At 57.3% G+C, this 15,481-nt stretch overlaps 1 protein-coding gene across 2 annotated transcripts in view; it reads left to right on the top strand.

Moving 5' to 3' along the window:
* The first annotated feature begins 937 nt into the window (after window positions 1–937).
* NECTIN4 (nectin cell adhesion molecule 4) overlaps window positions 938–15,481 on the top strand; it is a 47,260-nt gene continuing 32,716 nt past the window's right edge. For both annotated transcript variants that reach the window (XM_050929865.1, XM_050929864.1), the window contains exon 1: window positions 938–1,082. In XM_050929865.1, coding sequence (XP_050785822.1) covers window positions 1,010–1,082 — 73 coding nt within the window. In that variant the 5' untranslated portion in view covers window positions 938–1,009. The remainder of the gene's footprint in view (window positions 1,083–15,481) is intronic.

The following is a 15,481-nucleotide window of genomic DNA, read 5'->3' as shown; positions in this document are numbered from 1 at the left end:
ACGCTGCTTCTCCCAGGCTGCCTTCTGCCCGGCAGGATCCCTGCCCTGGTGCCCTGGGACAAGCCAGGCTGATGCGCTGGGACCTAGTCTGGAGCTGGACTCTGGACTCAGCAACCCTCACCCCTTCCCCCACCCCCTCAGACACAGCAGGGAAACAGAAACACTCTTTAGAAACCTGCTGGCTGGTGCCAGGCCCAACTCCTGGGAGACAGCCTAGCAGGGTTGGAGGGGCGGCCCGGGGGAAAAGCGCTGCAACTGGGGGATGTAGGGCAAACCCTTCTCTTGTGCCTCAGTTTCCCCATATCTGTAAAACTGTGACAGTGACACTTCCTCAGGAAAGCCCTTTGTGAGCGCCGGATCCGAGAGATGGGTATTAATGCTGGACAGACCTTGCACACCCAGGACACAGGCCCTGGGTCTTCAGCTGTTCCAGGACCCCTCAGCCTCCTATATGGGGGACTCACCCCCCCTCTGTATTCCCACCCCACTCTCTGTTCTTGGGGTCCTGCAGCCGCCACTGAGCCCTCCGGGCCAGGCTGGGCAGTCAGCCAGCTCACGCCCCCCCACCCCCTCCTCCTGGCAGACCCGGGGCCCCGATCCCACCGGGCGGGCTCGGAGCCTCTCGCGTCCGCCCAGCGAAGCGGGGAGGGCTCGGGCTGTTTCCCCGGGACGAGGCCGCGCCCCTTTGGAGAAACACCTGTTCCGACCTGCCAGACAGGTTCCTCCCCCCCCCCGCGCCCCGGCGATGTTGGGCGAGCAGCTTGGGGAGCCTGGAAGCGCAGCGCGGCCGAGCGGGGAGCAACCAGCTGCCGGGCATGAGCCAGCGACCCAGCTGGCCCTGAGCGCACGAGGCCCGGCCCCCGGGGGATCCGCGCGTCCAGCTGCAAGGGACCCCCCCGCCCAGGGGACACCCCCCCGCCGCCAACCACCGCGCTCGCTCACGGCGGAAGATCCCGGCCCCGGGGGGGGGCCGCCGTGAGTTCCCCACGCGTGTCGTGACAGCGACGTCATGAGCGGGTCCTTCGCCCCGGCCCCGGTCCCCGCGGCTTGGAAAGTCCTGCTGCTCTGCCTCGCAGCCCCCGGTGAGTCCCCGCTCCCTTAGCCCGGCTCGGGGCAGGCTCCTGAGCGACTTGGAGCGAGGTGGCCTTGGTCCTGCCTCAGCGCGGGGGCCAGACTCGGGGGTTCCCCGGCGCCCCCCTAGCCCCCCATAAACATTGATCCGGGTTTGGATCCAGGGCTGCCTGCCTGGCTCCTGCCCTCCATAGCCCCCGACCCCGCCCTGCAGTGATGTGGGGTCCTGGAGCTCTGCCTGAGACCCCTCCTTCAGGTTTTGGGGGTTCCTTTGTGTAGCCCCCTGAGTGCAGTTCATCCCGCGGCTCAGATCCTGCAGGAAACCCAGTGCAGGGGGAAGTGTGGGGGTGGGAAGCCTGGACAGGATCGGGCCCGTGGAGAGGATCGGGCCCCGTGTGCTTGTGCAGAGTGATATTGTTGTGCCCTTTGGTCATCAGGTGTTTTCAAACATTCTCTTGCATGAAGAGTCCCTCCCCACCTTCCTCCTACAAGGTCTCCCCCCACACCCCATTGCAACCCCCACAAACCGAGCACCAGGCACCAGCATTCCTCCACCCAGGAGACTCAGGTTGGTGCCTTTGCCTTCCCACTGGGTCAAGGTTCTGATCCCCCTCACCCCTCCCCTGACCAGCACGTGCACCCCTGGAACTCAGGGGTCCACCCCAAGCGAAGGGAGCGCCTTGCGGGGCTGTTGGCTGGCTCTGGGGTGAGGGGGCAGGCGGTGAGTGGGCCATTGGCTAAAGGGACTTCCAAGGGATAAGAAACTTGTCCCCTTGCAGAGGGCTCTTTAAGTGTGGAATCCTTGGTGCTGCCTTTCAAGGGTGTGTGCGTGAGACACCCTCCCAGGGAGGGGCCCCATAGAGCAAGCTGCTCCCCAGGCCCACCCTTGCCGGGGTTTGCTGCCCCCGCCCCCGTGCTACGTGATGGCACCTCTCCCGCACTCCCCCTGGCAGCCTCGCAGTGACTTGACAAATGCGGCCCCTTCCCAGCCCTGCCCCCTGTCAGCTGAGCTGCTGACTCAGGCTTTAGCCCTTTGGTGGTAGCTTCGAAGCAGCCGTGACTCAGAGCACGGCAGGATCATAACAAGCCAGGCTGGGCAGGGCCGGGCAGGTGAGCAGGTCCTCTGTGCCCGTAGAGCGCTCAGCACCACGGGGCCCCGACCTGCTGGGGGTCTCTGTGCCCCACGGCGTCTCACATGGGAAATGCTGACGCCCTGATGTCTCGGTTCTTGGTGTAGGAAAGGGGCCAGAAGCTCAGCTGGTGTCAATCCCCAGAACTCTGCTGAAGCCAGGAGGGCAGCTCCACTTGACACCGGCTGAGGATCTGGCCCAAGATTGGGCCTGGACCTCCTCCTCTTGTGCCCAGGCAGTTGTTCACAGCTGGGCCTCGCGGGTGTCCACGGCCCGTTGAGCAGCATGCGACGCCCGTTTTGCACTGGTGTGAACGTGGGCACGTGGCGCAGGGCGGATCGGGCAGCTTGTCTGGCTTAGCTCAGTGTGCTGAGAGTGGATGTGCCAAAACGTGCCCCACAGGATCTGTGATAGCAGAGCAGGGGCGATGAGAGCAGCTGTTGCAGTGGGCAAAGGCAGAGCTAGCTGACATGGGGGAGGGAGCCCAGAGAGTGCCCTGGGCAGGCCCACTGCATGTGCTCAGGGCAGGCTTCGGGCCTTCCCTGTCTTGTGTAGTTGAGCGGAAGCTGCTGTGTGAACAGGATGCAGTTGGCGCCTGTTTCTAGGACCAGGCCTGTGGCTGATGATTGACTCTTAGGTGGCACGTTGGCAGGGTGTGGTCCTGGCCAACCAGGCTCTTATTAGACAGAGTGTCAGCTCTGTGTGTCTCTGGCTCTGCAGCTAGAAACAACCACCAACCCCAACCCTACCGGGGGCAAAGTGGGCAGAGGGGATGACCCCCACCCCCTGCCTGTAGGCTGCTGAGCTGCTCCCAAGAGCCTCCAGCTTCAACTATTCATCTGCGACTCTTTGGGGCTCACAGCCTACTGCCCTCAAGGCCCACAAAGAGCTAATTTGCATGGTTAATGGACACCCACCTCTTTTAATCATGGCTTCCATAAAATGCACTCTAATCAATGCTTATTAATACTAATGACAATGATCCTTTATTAATTATGAGGGAAGACTTCTGGTTTCCTCTGTTCGTCAGCCGAAGAATGTTGGAGGTATTTAACCTGGCAAAGCCATTTTTGCCCCCGCTGCGGGAACCCAGGCGCTGTTCATCCCAGGGGGGATGGGAGGCCAGGGCTGTGCTGATAACAATCCCAGAGCGCTTTCATTCTGTCAGCTGTTGGGGAGGAGCAGGTGTTTCCTCATCAGTTTCAAGGCTGTCTCCGTAGAGAGTTGCCTTTTAGTGGGAGGCTGGAGTTATAAACCAGCTCTGCCTGTACATTCCTGCCCCATGACGAGAATCTCATCTGTTTCATCACTGCACAGTCATTAGCTGCTTTCCAGACAGGGGACGGGAGAGTCTGCGCTTTTGCAAACGGTGGCAAGAGACGCTGCTTGTTTTCATTTAGAGAGGGGCCTGGTCCTCCAAGTTCAGATCTGGGTTCAAAGCTGGAGGCTGTCTGGATCCAGAGGTTCGGTGTGCCCCCAGCTATCGTGGGTATGCTAGACTCTGCCTCGGTGCGGGGGATGGATCAGATGACCTCTCCCTGTCCCTTCGAGCCCTATGTGTCTATGATTTGATGATGGTTTCCCCCCCTTGCACCCTTCTCCACTTCTGAGGTGATTAAAGGTGAAAGGACATGGTGAATCATGTGCCCTCTTCACTGTTTTCTTTTCACCCTCCCCCCTTCAGCTGGCCTGATGAAAGCAGATGCTTTCCTAGTCAGTTTCACTTCCTGGTTCTCATGTGCCAGCCCCTGCACTGCAAAGCTTGAGCCTGAGGGGGACACGGGGTGGCTTGTCTGGAGCCACCTATTCCTGCCTGACGCCTATGAAACCTGCCATCCTTGGCGTGTTTTGTTCCATCTGTGTGTGTGTGTGGGGGGGTGTGTGTTAAAACCAGGGCCGGCTCTAGCCATTTCGCTGCCCCAAGCATGGTGACACGCCGCGGGGAGCGCTCTGCCGCTCGCCGGTCCCGCGACTCCGGTGTACCTCCCGCAGGCGTCCCTGCAGATGCTCCACCGGAGCCGCGGGACCAGCGGACCCTCCGCAGGCACGCCTGCGGGAGATCCACCAGAACCACCTGCCGCCCGCCCGGCAACCAGCAGAACGCCGCCCCCCCCGGCGGCATGCCGCCCCAAGCACGTGCTTGGCGCGCTGGGTCCTGGAGCTGGCCCTGGGTAAAACCAACTAGTTTTGGGGCAGAAATTGTGACTCACTCACTTGGTGTGACTGTGCCAGGGAGGGAGGTTCTGGAACCCAGACCTGGCCAGCCTGACACCAGCCACTGGCTTCGGCACAGGAGACGCTTTAGAACCCAAATCCAGCTCCATGTTTTGGAGCCAAACCCCAGCTCCCAGGAACCGGTTTGGATCTGGATCCAAACATTCCAGTCTCCCCTGAGATCCTGGCAGGGCCTGAGGGAAGTTGGGGGTCGGGGGGTGAGGAGATGCCCACGTTATAAACTCCCTCCTTCCAGCTCCAGGATTCCTTGACACCTCTCCATGTTCTGCTTGTCTCTACCAGTGTTAGTGACTCTTGGGTGTGGGGGTGGCTACAGAACTCATTGTCTTCCCCTCCCTTATTCTCTTTCTCTTGGTTTCTCTGCCTATTGTATGTGTCCGGGCACATCCTCACTCTGATCACACGCAATACCTGCTATAGGGGAAGCCAGGCGTCTCCTCCCAAAGCCATGCTCCATAATCAGCTCTCAGCAGCCAGAGGGCTGCTAATTGTTTAATGCTCCGCACTTAGTGAGGATCAGCGTGGGTCTTGTTGTAAACAGTGGGGGTGTGAGGGTGTCTGTGTGAGACAGGCGGAGGGCAGGTGTGTAAGTGGCCTGTGGGCCCTGTCCAGTCTCCAAGGGAACCTCTCCTTTGACTCTGGTGGGAGTTGGATCAGGCCCCAGAATCATAGATTATTAGGGTTGGAAGGGACCTCAGGAGATCATCTAGTCCAACCCCCTGCTCAAAGCAGGGCCAATCCCCAACTAGCCCCCTCAAGGATTGAACTCACAACCCTGGGTTTAGCAGGCCAATGCTCAAACCACTGAGCCATCCCTCCCCCCATGAGCCCCAGTCACAAGCACTAAAGGAGTCAGTCAGTCCCCCAACTGAGAGTCAGCAGCCAGGTGTGTGTGTGTGTGTGTGTGTGTGTGTGTGTGTGTGTGTGTGTGTGTGTGTGTGTGTGTGTGTGTGTGTGTGTGTGTGTGTGTGTGTGTGTGTGTGTGTGTGTGTGTGAGAGAGAGAGAGAGAGAGAGAGAGATGCCTACTGAGCCAGCCGATTAGCTGTGGGAGTGGATGGGTGTGCAGGAGCATGTGTGGTGGGATGGACAAGTCTGTGTCACACCACCCTGCACCCCTGGGAATCGCACAGTGACCAGATCTTCCCCCGTTTGTAATGAGGCAATGCTTACCTTTTAGCTCCCCTGACTATGGGCTGGCGGTGAGTGTTGCTTCCCCCAGGACGGGATGGTATGATGGGATAGCCTAATTTTGGCAATTAATTTGGCAATTGATCTTTGATTATCAGCAGGTAAGTATGCCCAGTGGTCTGGGATGGGATGTTAGGTGGGGTGGGATCTGAGTTACTACAGAAAATTCTTTCCTGGGTGCTGGCTGGTGAGTCTTGCCCACATGCTCAGGGTTTAACTGATCGCCATATTTGGGGTCGGGAAGGAATTTTCCTCCAGGGCAGATTGGCAGAGGCCCTGGAGGTTTTTCGCCTTCCTCTGCAGCATGGGGCATGGGTCACTTGCTGGAGGATTCTCTGCAGCTTGAGGTCTTCAAACCACAATGTGAGGATTTCAGTAACTCAGACACAGGTTAGGGGTTTGTTACAGGAGTGGGTGAGATTCTGTGGCCTGCATTGTGCAGGAGTTCAGACTAGTATCATAATGGTCCCTTCTGACCTTAAAGTCTACAAGTCTATGAGCAAGGGCTACTTCACTAGGGGATAACAACCTGCTACTGCTACCAGCTATTGGAGCTTCTCCTTTATATCCAGTGGTTGGTCTCTTTGCTGAAGGTCCTTGTTCAAATCCTGCTAGTGCCCTGTGGTGGGGGTTACAGCTCCATGAGGGATTCAAGATGAGGAGTGAGTTTGTTATGCTATACTGCTGAGGGGCAGTCTGGCTGAGTGGCAAAGGCTCTGTAACTCAGGACACCTGGGTTCTGTTACTGGCTCTGCCACAGATCTTGGGTAAGTGCCAGCCCTGCTCTGTGCCTCAGTTTCCCCCTCACCTTTTGTCTGATTACACTGTGAGCTTGTTGGGGGCAGGGACCATCTCTTGCTGGGTGTCTGTGCAAGACCCTGGTGTAATCCAGAAAATAATTCTCCCTGATTTGTGGCATAAAGATGCTCAGCTCCTTCCTGCTGTTCGGGACTCATCTATCTCCGTTCCTGTGTGTCTAGCATCCCTTGGTTAAGTTCAGACATTTCTCTGACAGATCAGCTGTAGGGATTATTCAGGGTGGGAGGCAGATCTTCGGCCTGGGTTAGCCAGGAGATCAGACAAGACAATCACAATGTTCCTGCCTGGCCTTGGCGTCTATGAGGCGACGCCAGGGAGGTCCCTGCTGGAGCAGTGAGACCCTTGGCTCAGACTTCCTCATCAGCGGGCGTAACCCGATGATTGTTGTGGAGTCCAGCCTGGGCTCCGGCACTGTACAGTCCCACTCTCTCCGGCTCCTACACCTTGGCTGACTCGTCCCTCCCTCTCTAGGGGATTGAGAGGCCAGTGGGTTAGAGAGATTCTGGCTAATTGAAGGTGCTGACAAGGTGGGAAGGAGCCAGTGGAATAGCTGCCCTGCAGGATGCTGCCTCGGCCGCCTGGAATCTTTAAATCCAGCTGGGGCATCTCTGTCTGACAGAGCCGCTCGGGCTTGCACCAGAGCAATGGGAGGGGACTGAGGTGTGGGAATCCCTGGGGGAGGGTCTTGGGCCTAGGGTATGACTAGATCGTAAGCATGGGTCCTTCTGGCTTTGAGAGCTTAGAGTGAACTGGCTCCATTGAAATCAACAGCAAAACTCCCACGGACCTCAGTGGGGCCGGGATTCTGCCCAGTGAATCCAGGAGAGTGGCTGTTGGGCTCCCTCCCACGGGGCTGGCTCAGATCTGTCGTAGGGGCTCTGCGCAAGGATGGGGGCTTTGGATCTCATATCCCCGGCCACGTGGAACGGGTGCTGTCACCACAAGGGGCTTCATCCCGCTTTGGCTGCCCTAGCACAGACCCTGCCCTAGCACAAACCCTGTCACTGCCTGGGGCTCCCCTGAACGGCTAACTAGGGAGACCCAGAGCCTGAAACCTCCAGCAGTTCTCCAGGACTCTGGCGTGATTCAGCGGCATTCGCCCTGCAGGGCAGGAGGAAATGTGTTGCCCTGGGACTGGAGTCTTTGCACAAACCCAGCCAAACTGGACCTGTGTGGCCGGAGAGCAGGCAGGAGCCAAAACCACTCATACCTCGGCCATTGGAGCTGGTTGTTTGTCACTGCCAGTAAAACCGCCGAGCCGCTGACTCCCCAGCCCTGTAACTGCGCAGAGCAGGCCAGTTAGCTGTGGGTTTCCCCCTTGCATCATGCTGGGCGAGAGGCGTCCTGTGCACCTGTCGGGCAGCTCAGCTGGTCCCAAGAAGCATCTGGGAAGCCCCAGGATTCCTTCGCTTCTCCCTCTTCCCCCCGGGGCATTGGGAAACGGGCTAATTTCTCTAGCAAAAGCCCACGGATGGGAGATGGCCCCCAACCCACCCACTGGCCCGGTCCTCCCATGGGGAAATCTGTCCACTTCACTGGGAGAGCTGCAGGCTTCTCAGGGAGAGGGCGGGTGTGGGAGGGGGAGCTCAGCGGAGGCAGCAGCCGGTACCTCTGAGAGGGATGAGCAGGAAGGAGACCAGGGTGGGAGTGAGTTTCCAGCGTAGCAGGGCACTAACTGTGCCAGGCGAGGGGAGGGGATGAGCCAAAGCCTAGCCCCTCCTGCCTGGCAGCAGAGCATGCCAGAGGGCACCGGCCTTTGCAGTGCTCACAGCTTAAAAGCAGATCGAGCCGGGGGAGTTTTCCCCCAAGCCAGAGTGCCCCAACATTTATCTGAAGCTTCCAGGGACACAGAGCTGGGGGTCCCGGGAAGCTGCCCTGCCTGCAGTAATTTCGCAGTGGTGCTTCTCTGGGGGTCTGGCAACTCTGCACCCTGCCCACTGAATTCACCTTCCCCAGAGTCCAAGCAGGCTGCGCTGGTGTGCTGGGGGTGGGGGAGATTGTCCAAAGTGCCCAGCGCCTCCCACGGTGATGGGTTGGGTTTGGGGTAAGGCTCTGGGGTGACATCAGCCGCCCTGGGTTTAAGTGCCAGCACTGTGCCTCAGTTTTCCCCTCTGTAAAATGGGGCAATAATCCCTCCTGCTCGTCACCCTGGGTGTGGTTTGTTCACTCGGACTGGGTACAGGCCAGGACTGTCTGGGTATAGCCATGGTGCCAGTCGCTATAGGGTTTGGCAACTTCTAGTCTGACTTTGGGACTTGGATTGTGAGCTCAGTGGACCTGCGACTATCTCTTGTTGTGTATCTGTGTAGTGCCTGGCATGACAGCGGGGTGGCCTGGTCTCAGGGGCTGTGCAGCGCCCGGCACAACAGCGCCCCCGCCACCCCCCCGGTCTCAGTTGAACCTTTAGATGCGACTGTAACACCAGTAATAATAAGAACCAGTCCCACATCTCTCATGTGACTGACCAAGGTGGCCTGAACTTTGACGATTGTTCTTCGCCGTGGTGTGTCTGAGAGACGTTCACGCTGACCACAAATCTGCTTCCTCAACTCACACCAAGTAGCCTTACTCCAGAGAGATCCATGCTGTGTTCCCAGAGGAAGGGATTGTGCACGCATATGGGGTGAGGCCCTACCCGTAATGGGAAAGATTGGGCCAAGAGGTTCCTGCAGAATTTCAAATAACCACCAGGCCTACCAGCTGGCCTCCCACCTGCAGGAATCATTGGATCTGTGATGGTGCCCCAAATGGGTGGGTGCCCTACACAGTCGCGTGTGCTGCACATGCCTAAGGACGGCCCTGGATCTGTTCCCCTTTGGTGCCCGCATGCTGAGCCAGGGCTTTGGGCACATCAGAGCTGGTGAGTGTGATGAACTGGGACCGTTCTTAATGTTTTCCCTGAATACTATGTGGGTGCCTCAGTTCCTAGCCGACCCTTTGTTGTCTGGCAACTAATGGCCAGGCCCTTCCCCTCCTGCAAGGGGATGCTAAAGGTGTGGGAGACAAAGAGGTCAGGTGACCTCCTGGCCTGGGAAAGGAACTAAGCAGAGAGGAGGGGCTGGAGGGGTTTTCAGTCTGGAGCTGGCTGGGGACAAGAAATAAAGTACAGATGTGGGAGTCTGGCTCACTGCCCCGTAGAATGGACCTGGCTGAGGGGTCTGGTTCACGGTACCTTCAAGCTCTGTTTTAGACTGTGTTCCTGTCATCGAATAAACCTCCGTTTTACTGGCTGGTTGAGAGTCACGTCTGACTGCAAAGTGGGGGTGCAGGATCCAGTGGCTTCCCCAAGACCCCGCTGGGGCAGGCTCGCTGTGGGAAGCGCACGGAGGGGCAGAGGATGCTGAATGCACCAAGAAGAGACCCAGGAGAAGAAAACGTGGGAGCTTCTTGCCCTGAAAACAGTCTCCTCCAAGGGAGAGGAGGCTCCCCAAAGTCCTAACTGACTTTGTGGGAAGCAGTTCCAGAGCATTGCCCAGGAACTCCGTGACAGTGAGAAAAGAGAATTTTTATCTCCTGGGGACAGTCCAACAGTCCAGAGTTTGTTTTTACCCCAAATTGTGATGAAAAGTCCAAAACTTGAAATATTTGACGGACCAAAACTTTCCAGTTCGGAAACACTGAAATGAAACGATCCGGTAATATCGCAACAGTATCGTACAGTTGATTTCCTTGGCTGAGCTTGCGAAGTCTTACCCCCTGCTTGATGGCACCTCTCTGTCTGTCACTCTGTCTGTCTGTGACATGCTGTCTGCAGAGCAGCTGTAGCCATGTCGATCCCAGGATGTTAGGGAGACGCGGTGTGGGAGGAAATACCTGTTATTGAGACAACTTCTGCCAGGGAGAGAGACAAGCTGTCGAGCGACACGGAGCTCTTCTATGTATAGCACCAGAGCTTGTCTCTTTCACCATCCGAGGTTGGTCCGATAACAGAGATTACCTCACCCGCCTTGTCTGTCTGTCACATGGTGATGACTTTGCAACGCCACAGATGATCAGTTCCAAAATTTCAGGGAATGTTCTAGGCACCGGGGGGCGGAACCCAAGTGGTTTGGGGGAAATCTGGAACACAGGAAGGGGGCGGAATGGAGGACATGCGATTAGCACAGCCACTGTCGTTATCTGTAGATTCAACAGCTGGCAGATGGCACCCAAAGTGAAATGAAACAGAACGCAGAAGACGAAACGAGCTCCTCCGTTTCCTGCGCGACTCGTTTGGGAGCATTGGACATTTTGTTCCGAATGGAACGTGTCGGTTTTGACGAGACGCGGGCATTTCCCAACAGCCCGTCGTAAATATCTCGCCCCGCTCTAGCGCGGGTGGATACAGCCATTCGCACCGTTCGGTTGCAGCCCTTCGTCGGGGCCGTTGGACAGAGGCTGCGTCCGTGTTGCTCCCTGTCTTCCATGACCTGGAAGAGCCGGGAAAGTCCTGCCTTCATTCACTGCCTGGCCTGTCTGCTGAGCCTGTCCGAAAGAGGCAGCCCATTGCAGTCCGGGGCTGGGCTCATGTAGGCCAACAAGCAACCAACACCTGGTCCCTACTGTGTGAGGCTTTGCGTTGCATTTTGCCTGCAGGCCCCAGGGGTGCTGGGCACAGAGCTGGGGAGGAGCAGGTGGGTGGTAGGAGCAAGCAGCAGCTGTTTTTCTGGTTGAGTGGGTGTGTTCGGCCGGCTTAGGCTGCGGGTGCAGTTAGCTTTATGGGATAATGAGCTGGGAGGGACTCGCAAGGCAGGGACTGGGGGTGGGACAGGCCGGCTGGGTTGTGAAAAGCAGGGGGGCCCTGGAAACTCTCCTCCACTCTCACTGCAGGGGCTGGGGGGTGTTTACTTCTGGGTTTTGTGCATTGACTTTGGGGGTCAAACAAGAAGAGGAAGGACCCGCTTGGCAGGTCTATAACTCCGGATGGCTCAGGACCCCAGAATGTGAGGGAATCTTTCCTTTCAGCCACCCCACAGCTGGGTTCGTCTTGTTAATCCCAGGTGGGGAAACTGAGTCATGGAGCAGGGAAAGTGACTTGCCCAGGGCCACTCGTCCATCTGTCAGACAGGGTGTGGACCGCTGCAGTGTGGAGGCAGCGGTGACCTTCAGTGCAGTGAGGTTCGCCAGCTGCACACCCTGCCTGAGGGAACCCAGCGAAGCTGTCTCTGTCCCTTAGTCAGCAAGGCTCTGCCCCCTTCTGGCTGCCCACCAATGCCCATCTCCTGTGCTGGGCATCTGACCTTCCGTTCTTCCCAGAAAGCTGTGGCAGAGAGACCAAGCTGGTGTGAAGGGCAGTGGAGGTGGTGAGGGTGCCGTGTAGGGAATTTGGGGGTTGTGAAAGGTGTGTGGTTGCAGTCAACTGCGGGTGTCCCCTGCCCTCCGCATTCCTGCCCTCTCGGGGATTGTGCCAGGCTCAGCAGGTTTGCCAGCTGCGCCTTGGCAGGCCGCCTCTCTTCCTACGACTGGCTCCCCCTGCCAGCAAAACAAAGGTGCTTGTGCAATGGGGGCGTGAACCAAACGGGGTGTGTGTGACCACCGCTGGTGGGGGGCGGTGTTCTGATCTCTCATTCCAACTGTTGGGTCCCCCCAATCTCTCAGGGGTTCTAGGGAGCAGATGCCAACAGCATGGTCCCCCCAGCCCCAGCATGGTCCCCTCCACAGAGTCTAGACCTACCCTGCTCTTCTCCCATGCGTGCTACGGTGCCTTTCATTCCCTGCCCTTGCAGAGGTTTATAGGGCCCTGGGGAGAGAGGGGGCCAGGCTCAAGCATCCCCTCTGCTGGTTGGGCAACCAGCGCTGAGGCAGCGAAGCCAGCAGGTTGCAGCCCTTGTTTTGCCAATTAACTTGATTGCAGCCCCGTGGGCTTTGGTGTTACAAGCGCTCGGGAATACAGGGCTAATTGCCCTGCATTTCGCTGACAAACCAAAGGAGCCGGGAGCTGGTGGAGCCAGTTTGAGGCTCCTTTAGTTTTGTTTTACCCTCTTTCCTCTGGTGCCCAGGCACTGTGCCGCTCCCAGCCCAGTTGCCCGGGCACTGCCCCTGGCACCATCTGGCCTGGGCTGGGAGCTCTTGGCATCCAGCACCTCAAAGGGCATTGGGTACCTCCATCCCCTGCAAAGGCCAGACCACCCCCTCATTAGGGCAACAGTAGGCAGCAAGGAGACCCACACAGGTGCCACGTTGCAGAGGCACTAGAGAGCACCGGGGGCGTTGTAACGTGTGCCAGACCCCAGACACGTTTATACCCTGGCGTCGCCGGGACTAGAACTCTGGATCTTTGTCTCCAAAGCAACAGGTCTCTTCCCTGGGAGCAGCAGAGGAGGCTCCCCTCTGGGCAAGCAGCGTTAGGGCTTTGATGCTGGGAAGGAGTGTTTCCCGGCCACGTGCAGAGAGCGCGAAGAGCAGTGCTTGTCGGCACGCACGCCAGGGATGGAACGCAGGGCCCGCTACGCCCAACCTTTCCATGAAGCTGGACCAGGTCCTAGGGAAGGAGGGGAAGTGGCTGGCTGCAGGGAGGAGGGGGATGGCTGATAGGGAGCACAGAAATGCAGGTGGAGAAACAATGCATGCAGTTGCTGTGCGGTAAATCGCCGTGCACGCAGTTGTGAGGGCGATGTCTGCGTACATTCTTGTATCTTCCTGCTGGGGCCTTTGCATGCTTGTCTTTCCTGGAAATCTGGCTGGAAGATTGGATCTGGAGGGGCTGTTTCGAATGCACGCTGGGGAGAGTTGTGTGCAGGTTGCATGCCTCAGGGAGGCAGGTGCGATCCAAGGGCCATGAGCAGGAGCTGCGCTGGTTGCCTGGTGTTGGGAGCCGTTCCCGGATCGCCGAGATCCAGTGGATAGCAGAGCAGCCGGGAAGAGCAGGGAGCCCCAGCCTGTGGTGCTCCAAGCTAGTTCAGTGAACATAAGAATGGCCATACTGGGTCAGACCAAAGGTCTGTCCAGCCTGGTATCCTGTCTATCGACAGTGGCCAATGCCAGGTGCCCCGGAGGGAATGAACAGAACAGGTAATGATCAAGTGATCTCTCTCCTGCCATCCATCTCCATCCTCTGACAAACAGAGGCTAGGGACACCATTCCTTACCCATCCTGGACTTAACCTCCATGAATTTATCTAGTTCTCTTTTAAACCCTGTTATAGTCCTACCTTTCACAACCTCCTCTGGCAAGGAGTTCCACAGGTTGACTGTGTGCTGCGTGAAGAAGAACGTCCTTTTATTTGTTTTAAACCTGCTGCCCATTAATTTCATTTGGTGACCCCTAGTTCTTATATTATGGGAACAAGTAAATAACTTTTCCTTATTCACTTTCTCCACGTCACTCATGATTTTATATACCTCTATCATATCCCCCCTTAGTCTCCTCTTTTCCAAGCTGAAAAGTCCTAGCTCCTTTAATCTCTCCTCATATGGGACCCGTTCCAAACCCCTAATCATTTTAGTTGCCCTTCTCCGAACCTTTTCTAGTGCCAGTGTATCTTTTTTTTGAGATGAGGAGACCACATCCGTATGCAGTATTCAAGTTGTGGGTGTACCATGGATTTATATAAGGGCAATAAGATATTCTCATTCTTATTCTCTGTCCCTTTTTTAATGGTTCCTAATATCCTGTTTGCTTTTTTGGCTGCGGCTGCACACTGCGTGGACGTCTTCAGAGAACTATCCACGATGACTCCAAGATCTCTTTCCTGCTTAGTTGTAGTTCAATTAGCCCTCATCATATCGTATGTATAGTTGGGGTTATTTTTTCCAATGTGCATTACTTTACATTCATCCACATTAAATTTCATTTGCCATTGTGTTGCCCAATCACTTAGTTTTGTGAGATCTTTTTGAAGTTCTTCACAGTCTGCTTTGGTCTTAACTGTCTTGAGCAGTTTCGTATCGTCTGCAAACTTTGCCACCTCACTTTTTACCCAGGGCACTGGCAAGCGGTCGGCAGAGAGCAAGCCATCTCCCAGGGGGTTTGTGTCTTTTGTCCCTACAGCTCGACATCAGCTTTAGGCTCTGCCGCATTGCGGGAACGTCTGGATTGGATGGGATTAGGATCAGGGGCCTGTTTCTCTCCTTTTCTGGCTCCCCATCAATTTCAGGGCTCAAGCATCTGGGTTCCCAGCCCTGAGAGCTGCGGCCTGCTCCTGGGCTGGGGAAACATCGCTGCCGCTCACCTCAGTGGGGTCCCAGGGCGTAGCTGGGGGGTTACACCGCACGAGGCAGGATAGGGTCTGGATGGGACCATGGCAGCACTGACAGCCTGTGGGTGTGTCTGATGCTGGCAGGTGGTGTGCCCTGGCCCTTCTCCAGGCCCCTTTCCGGGATGCTCTCAGGCCTGGATGAATTAACCTTGTGCAGCAGGGCAGCATCAGCCCTCTTACATGGGGGAAAACTGAGGCACAGAGCGGAGACAGGAGCGGTGGCCGAACCAGGACTCCATCCACTCCCCATGGCCTTGAAGACCATCCCAGAGCAGAAATGGAGGCTCTGAAGGCAGCAGTCACACTGGAGCAGGGCAGCCCGGCTGGCTGGTGAGGGGAGCCAGAGGGCTAGTGTGAGGAAAGGGTGCATGGACATGAGACGCTTCTGTGGTGTGAAAGGCAGAGGGAAGCTCCATAAGGTCCCGGCTGGATCTGGGGGCCCAGAGCAATGGGGGGCTGACGTAAGCCCAGCTGGCAGCTAATTCCCCTAAAGACTCAGCGTGACGTTAATCAGCGGGTAGGGCCCGGGGCACCCATTGTTTCCTACCACCATCGGCCTGTTGGATATTAAAGGGACCGGCTGTTTGGGAGGAGAGGGGATCTAGCATGAGGGAGCCCTTGGCGAAGGGCTCCCCTAGGGACCGGACCCCGGCCAAGCGCCCCCTGCTGGGAGAGTTCTTGGCTTCATTCTTGGTAAACCTTCAGAGGATCTGCTAAAGTAAAACAGTGATGTAGTCACACCCGGAGCCCCCCCACAAGGCTGGTGCTCCTGCCCCACTCACCACAGCGCCCCCTGTTGGGAGCGCTGGGGCTGGAAGCTCTCTTAAAGGCCGTGCTCCAGCCCCACTCACCACAGCGCC

The sequence above is a fragment of the Gopherus flavomarginatus genome, chromosome 20 (genome assembly GCF_025201925.1).
Source record: "Gopherus flavomarginatus isolate rGopFla2 chromosome 20, rGopFla2.mat.asm, whole genome shotgun sequence".
In the NCBI taxonomy this organism is placed as follows: domain Eukaryota; kingdom Metazoa; phylum Chordata; order Testudines; family Testudinidae; genus Gopherus; species Gopherus flavomarginatus.
Note: the sequence above shows the minus strand (reverse complement) of the source record. Positions and strands in the feature narration are given on the sequence as shown.